At 37.7% G+C, this 6,759-nt stretch overlaps 1 protein-coding gene across 1 annotated transcript; it reads right to left on the bottom strand.

Moving 5' to 3' along the window:
• Positions 1-788: 788 nt before the first annotated feature.
• On the bottom strand, positions 789-6,553 carry LOC131422359 (serine protease 58-like). Its single transcript, XM_058569525.1, has 5 exons — positions 6,514-6,553; positions 4,696-4,834; positions 4,215-4,471; positions 1,026-1,165; positions 789-938 (listed from the first exon to the last, which is right to left on the bottom strand). The coding sequence occupies exons 1-5, from the start codon at positions 6,551-6,553 to the stop codon at positions 789-791; spliced, it is 726 nt and encodes a 241-aa protein (XP_058425508.1).
• Between the last annotated feature and the right edge of the window lie 206 nt (positions 6,554-6,759).

Here is a 6,759-nt window from a genome sequence, read left to right on the forward strand (position 1 = left end):
ACTCCCCATGGAAAACTATTAGTTAAAACTCTCAGGTGGGAACTGCAGCTGCAGAGGTGAGGTGAAAAGAGAAGGGAGGAAGAAAAATGCAAGAGTGACAACTGGGAGAGAATGGAGTTCCCGGGGCAGCTGGCATAACAGAAAGGGCAAACATGTACTGGGAAAGTCTGTCCTGGACTCCTTGTTTATCTGCTATGTCATGAGCCCCAGTTAACTTTTGTATTCACGTCTCATGGCTTAAGTCCCTACCCAGAATCTTACAAAATCTTACAAAATGACCAGAATCTATGCCTGGTGTTGAGAGTTGCTTAGGCAGGAGAAACCAAGTGTAATATCTCCCACTCTCTCCCTCCTTAAACCTTTTCCCCTCAACTATACGTCTGTTGAGCTCACTTCTTGACAGACTTCCTTTATCCAATTGGCATATGTAATTCACCAAAAGCACATGTGGTTTAATTCAGTGCAAATAGTAGGGTTTTTGTCACCCAAAATGGCTATTGGGTGGCCTTTTTTTCAATATATTAATGATTAATTTATTAGAGAGAACACAATCCTCACTTCATAAGCTTCAACTGCCTAAGTGGTATTGAGTTTGCCATCTTCATCGATAGGGAAAGAAGAGTGGTCATGTGTAGTCACAGTACAGGTATGTACAAGTCACCCACTCTGTTGGGCAGAGGTGAGACAGGTATGCACGATGCAACTCAAGGAGTCTGTTTAGATTTAATTCTTAGACTGGACGTGGGGACAGGCTATGTCACATGGTCCAGAATTCCAGGCATAGGAGCTCAGTTGTTTTGGATTGTATTTTCAATCCAGGGCATGTAGTTAAAGATTTTGGTATAGATGCCAACATCAGCTCTCAAAACACATCCATCTGCGAAAGTCAGAATTCCTTGAAGTATCCCATTGCAGACTGCTGGGGCAGCTGTGACTTCCTGCCAGGAAAAAGGAAACCAGGTTATCTCTTTAGCAAAAGATACAAGGAAGAAAATGGGAAAATTAAGGCTTTGAGGGTACCTCACCTTGCAGGGCTGCCTCCTTCCTGGCACAATGCCAACGCACAGCATCCCTTCTTTGATGTTGTAAGTTTTGTAGGCGCTGCGGCATTGACTATTGGAGATTACAGAGATGTTCACATTCTGCAGTGAGTTGGGGTCATTGGCTATAGGAAAGAGAGAAATAGAACTTCCTTAAGAGTTATTAGATACCAAACCTTTGTTTTTTCCTTTCTCTCTTTTTCGACATATTTCTTCTTAACCTGGCAGAAAGGAAACGAGATCAAACGCTGAGAGAAATCAGAACTGTGGCAGCTAGGACAACAGGAAATTATCAAATTAACAATTTATCATGATACAAGTGTTTATCTCCTTATAAAAAAAGATTAAATTCTTGGAAGTTACATATAAATGTGAGACATCTCTGCAATGAAAAGAAACAAATTACTTTAAAATTTTCTGGAAATTTAAACGTTTAAGGAGTGTCCTTTGAGACGGAATTTTTATTTAATTTAATTTTTTTTTGAGTTTTAATGTTTATTTGTCCCACATTTTAAATTCATCACTGACTTCTTTTTAAATTTTTTTAACTATATTTGACATGTAACATGTGTACATTTAAAGTGTGCAGCATGTTGATTTGATACATTTGTATATTGTAATATGATTGCCATTGTAGCAATAGTTAGCACCTCTATCGTGTCACATAATTATCATTTCTTTTTTTGTGGTGGGAATCATTAAGATCTAGTCTCTTAGTGAGTTTGATTATAATACAATATTGTTGCTTATATTCATGATACCGTGCATTAGATCCAGGACTTATTTATCTACTAGTTGCAAGTTTGTACCCTTAAACAACATCTCTCCTATTTTCAGAGTTTGATGGAATTTAGAGCTCTAAGCCTAGTTTTTAATTTGTCAGATCAAAAAAAATCCAGTATCTGCTCAAAAAAAAACCCACTCAAAAAGTGATTTTCTTAAACCCATCAAAGTACGATTTAAAACTGGGTCTCTTGATTCCTAATTCAAGTTATTTCCTTTATATCAGTGGTTCACAAATACTATGAACTGTGTAGACTCATAACAAAGTTTTTCCAATCTGCAACAAAACAGGAAAAATGAGAACAAAGCAGTATCTATACATATCTTAAGTGTTCTTGCCAAGGATTCATCTTTGGGAAAAAGTATTTTATTTTGGGATTTTGTTTTCGTAGGGGGAGTGTGTTCATTTGAATGTCTTTATTTGAAAATATTATATTAATTCTTGAAAAGGAAACGTTTGACATTCTTTGCTTTATTTTCCAGTCTAGCAATAATTGTACGGTTCAATATTTCTTTTAGGAATACCTTTTTAGGAAATGTTTACTTTACTTCATGAACCAGATCAAAATAAACTGCATTTTTTTGTAAGTCACATCTCTTTTTGACTCAAGTGGCATAACCCTGATGAATCAAACATACTTGCTCACTAGAGGGACATTTGACCCCTAAAGGACTAAGAATTTCTACATGTCTAAGGGATATTATGGCTAAGCAAAATAAGCCAGACACAGAAAGACAAACACTGTATGATCTCACTTAAGTGTGGAATCTAAAAAAGCCTGACTCGTAGAAACAGAGAGTAGAATGGTAATTACCAGGGGCTGAAGGGTGGGGGATATGGGGGTATGTTGATTAAAGGGTACAAACTTTCAGTTATAAGATGAATAAATTCTGGAGATTTAATGTAAAGCATGGTGACTATAGTTAATAATATTGTATTGTTTCCTTGAAATTTTCTAAGACAGTAGATTGTAAATCTTCTCATCACACATGCACAAAAGGTAAATATGTGAGGTGATCAATAATTAGCTTGATTGGGGTATCATTTCACAATTTATACATATATCAAAACATGACGTTATACACCTTGAATATATACAATGTTTATTTGTCAATCATACCTCAGTAAAGCTGGGGAAAAAAACAATTTCACTTTTTGACATATTCAAGAAAATATATCCTAAGGTCTGAACGTATTTACCAAAGAGCAGTTTAAAAAGGTTTAAGTAATGGCAGCATTGTTAGGATAAGTGTATAGCTGCCTCTTGGTTTCTATAAAAAAAAAAGTAGAAGTGGATGGATGAATGTAATGGGACAGGCTTGTTTAAAATGAATCTCCTTTCCATACTATGTCTAATGTATGATGTATATTAAATATACTCAATGTCTATATATGATGTATAAATTACATCATATGTTTGTATATGATGTGTATTAAATCATATGATATATATTAAATATACTGGTCTAGTGCATGACATATATTAAATATACTCAAATAAACTTACTCATGAGTAAAATTGTATTGATAACTCTTCCTAAGGGACTATATCATAGTTTTATGTATCTTATAGTTCATCAACCTCCTCCGCTTCTCCAGTACTCACTAGTATCTTGATTAATAGCTACAGACAGTTGATTAGAGTTTGCATGAACATTTTGGAATGGGATAGTGGGCAGACAGGCATAAAACTTAGAAAAGAGAAAATTGTCTTAATTTGTTCAAAGTTTTTTCATGGAATCTGAAACATGTAACAGAAGAAAGCTTAGGTAGAACATGTAGTTCAGTAGTTTCAAATTATACATAGACTTCCACCAATAAAAATAATAATAATTTCAATTTTCTGAAGAAATGAGTGAATGTTCAGGATATTATCATTATTATTATTATTTAATGATAATAGTTATTTATTATTTATCTGTACAACAATCTTGCATAAGGAAGGTCTGCCTGATCTAACAAGGTATTGTGTATTTATCTTATCTTTAACACATTATTTTATGATATTGTAAGACTTTAAGTTTCTTTATTGCCTGGAATAGTTTGAAAACATCTGATATCATTTGTGCCACATTCTAGAGTTAAGAAAACTGAGAAAAGGTAAAGTGGCCTGTTGTCACATAGCAAATTAGGGCTAGAATACAAATGTTCTTTCCACTAACACCAGTTCTATCGTATATGAAAGCAAAGGTGATAGAAAGATACAGCAGGAACAAAAGCGTGAAGGACTCCTTCAGTGACGTACAGGGAAAGGGAAAAGAGATGAAAAAGATGAATAAAGAGGTGAGAAGAAAGCCTCATTGGGAAGAATTGCAGAAACCAAGAGCAGAGAAGGGATAGAAGCATGTCCAATTCTAAGAGAAGAAGAATATTATCTTGAAGTCACTCACAGTAGTCACATATGTTGTAGGCCCAGGTGGAGACAGTGCACATGGTTTTTGCAGAGATAGGTTCAGTGGGCAGGCTGACCAAATTCACATAGTCATTGAGTTGAATATTTGTTTTCAGCTTTATTAACATGAGGTTGTGTTCAATAGAAGTGACTGAGAAGTATGGATGATAAATCATCTTCTTGTAGCCAATCACTTGTGTATTTTTTTCCTTGTGGTTTGATGGGTTTGTAACCCCCAATATCACCTGAAGCCTCCTGGAACGACATGGATGCTCATGAGATGACTTAACAGAGATGGCTTATCCATCCTCATGGGCCTTCATTAGATCCTCCCCACAGACCTCTGTCTCTACTACTGAGCATCCTCAGAAGGCTTCCTTAATCCCATTTAATTGGGCAGTGGTCTGAGGCAGGGGTCTGGGTCTGTGCCCAACCTGAGAACCCAAAACATAGAATAGTGTTGGGGGCTTATTACTCACGGTAGGTTGCAGTGTGCAGCTGTGATCACCCAAAGTGGGTGGATCAAGACTCCAACACAGGGCAAGTAATCGGATTTCAAGTAGACTAAGTAGTGGGGAGTGATGAAATCTGTGTAATCTGGATCAAAGGCCAAAGCAACTGGAAAGAGAAATGTAGAGAGGAAATTCAGATTCTTTTAGCAATCATTAGAAAAAAACAAAGGAAAATTGCTTACCTGGCTCAAGTTCCCCTACCCTTCTCTCTAGTATCTTTATTTGTAAACTGAATTTGTAATCTGGCTTAGTTTGTTCTAAAACATGAAGAAAATGATAGCAACATATCTATTTCAAAGGACAAAAGGGGTTTTCCCTTTTATCAATAATATTCTTCAAATTAAAATACAAGCTTTCTTAAATACCTTCCACAATTCAGTGGTCATATATTCAGTCAACTCATGGAGCACTTATTATTTTTACCATTTGTAAAATGCTTTGACCAGTCTTATCCCTTTCTCCCAACAACAATGCAAGGCAGAATGCTGTAAATTCCATTAAAAGAACAGACCAAATGCTAACAGAGCCTAAGGAGGGAGGAAATAATTCATTCATTCAACAAGTAAACATTGAGTTCCTGGTATATGCCAGGCTCTGTTTTAGGTACTTAGTAAACATAGTAAACAAAACAGAGAAATATCCCGACTCTTGTGCATTCTAATGAGTGGAGACATTCAATAAAAATAAACACAATACGTAAGTAAATGATACAGTATGTTATATGGTGATTAGTACTATGGAAAAAAAGGTAGAACAGAGAAAGAGGGAAAGGTCATACCAGGAGTGTGCGAGTGCGCCTGTGTGAGTGTGTGCATGTGTGTTATATCAGCAATCAGAGTGGACTTCATGGGCGATGTGAGAGATGAACAGTAAAATGAGGATGGAGGAGTTAGATAACCAGATATCTGGGGAACGGGATTCCAGGCAGAGGAAACAGCTAGAGCAAGCGTCCTAAGGCCTGTTTAAGGAACATCACAGAGGCCAGCGGGGCTGGCAGGGTCAGTGAGGGGAAAAGAGTCAGAGAGGAGGGAGGCCTAAGAAGTGATGTAGGTTTTGTGGAGTGGTGTAAGGATGTGGATTCGTCTTCTGAGTGAAATGTGGACCACTTCAGGGTTTCGTGTAAAGGAGTGATGACAATTTCTTTATGGAGAGTGTAGAACTTGAGTGTGGGAGTATAAAGCAGAGAGGCCTGTTGGGGAATAATCTGATCATCTAGGCCAAGAGATGGCGACTTGGACCATAGTGAGCAGTGGAGGTGGCGAGATGTGATTGGATTTGGGATATGTTTAGAAGACACAGCCAACATAATTTTACAAACAGATTGAATATGGGGTATGAGAGAAAGAAGGTTTATGAATATCTCCAAAGTTTTTGCCTGAGTAACTGGAATCATCTTCGAACAAGACCAAAACCCTTGAACGCTCCGCTGTGTCAATTAGTTGGGCCCCTGCTTTCAACCCTGGCTTCCACTTCTCATTCTCTCATGCCAACATCAGTCCTGTTCTAGACAGGCCCAGAGTTAGGTCACAGTCTTCCTTAGGAGTGGGTCTGGTATTGGGGTTTCAATGTCCACGCCTCCTCAAAAAGCATACAAGCAATTAACTAGGGGTGAGGCAGGCAGGCAATGTCACAGGAGGAAACCCATGGGGATGGTGGCAGTGGTAAGAGATAGAGAATCAATCCTACACTTGTAGTCTGAAATGTTGCCTCTGTCTTTATCCATCTTTCAAGATTCCCCCAGGATTTCTCTTTGGCGAGTAAAGATAAAAATGTGCAGACACTTACCAGGCAGGTTCAAGAGAGCCCAGAAGAGGATAAACTTCATAATGATGTCAAATGCCTTTTCAAAGGATGAGGTTCAACTTAGGGTCTCTGGAAAGGATGGAGAGGAGGGAGGGGAAAGGACTAAGCAAGAAAAAGCAAGAAAGGATTCTAGATTTGGCAGATTTATCATCTGAACTCTTTCAGTGGCAGGATTCAGTACCAGAAGAGGTGGCATCAGTCAGAGTAGGGGATGGTGCCGGCTGTCAG

Source organism: Diceros bicornis, chromosome 3, assembly GCF_020826845.1.
Source record: "Diceros bicornis minor isolate mBicDic1 chromosome 3, mDicBic1.mat.cur, whole genome shotgun sequence".
Taxonomy (NCBI): Eukaryota; Metazoa; Chordata; class Mammalia; order Perissodactyla; family Rhinocerotidae; genus Diceros; species Diceros bicornis.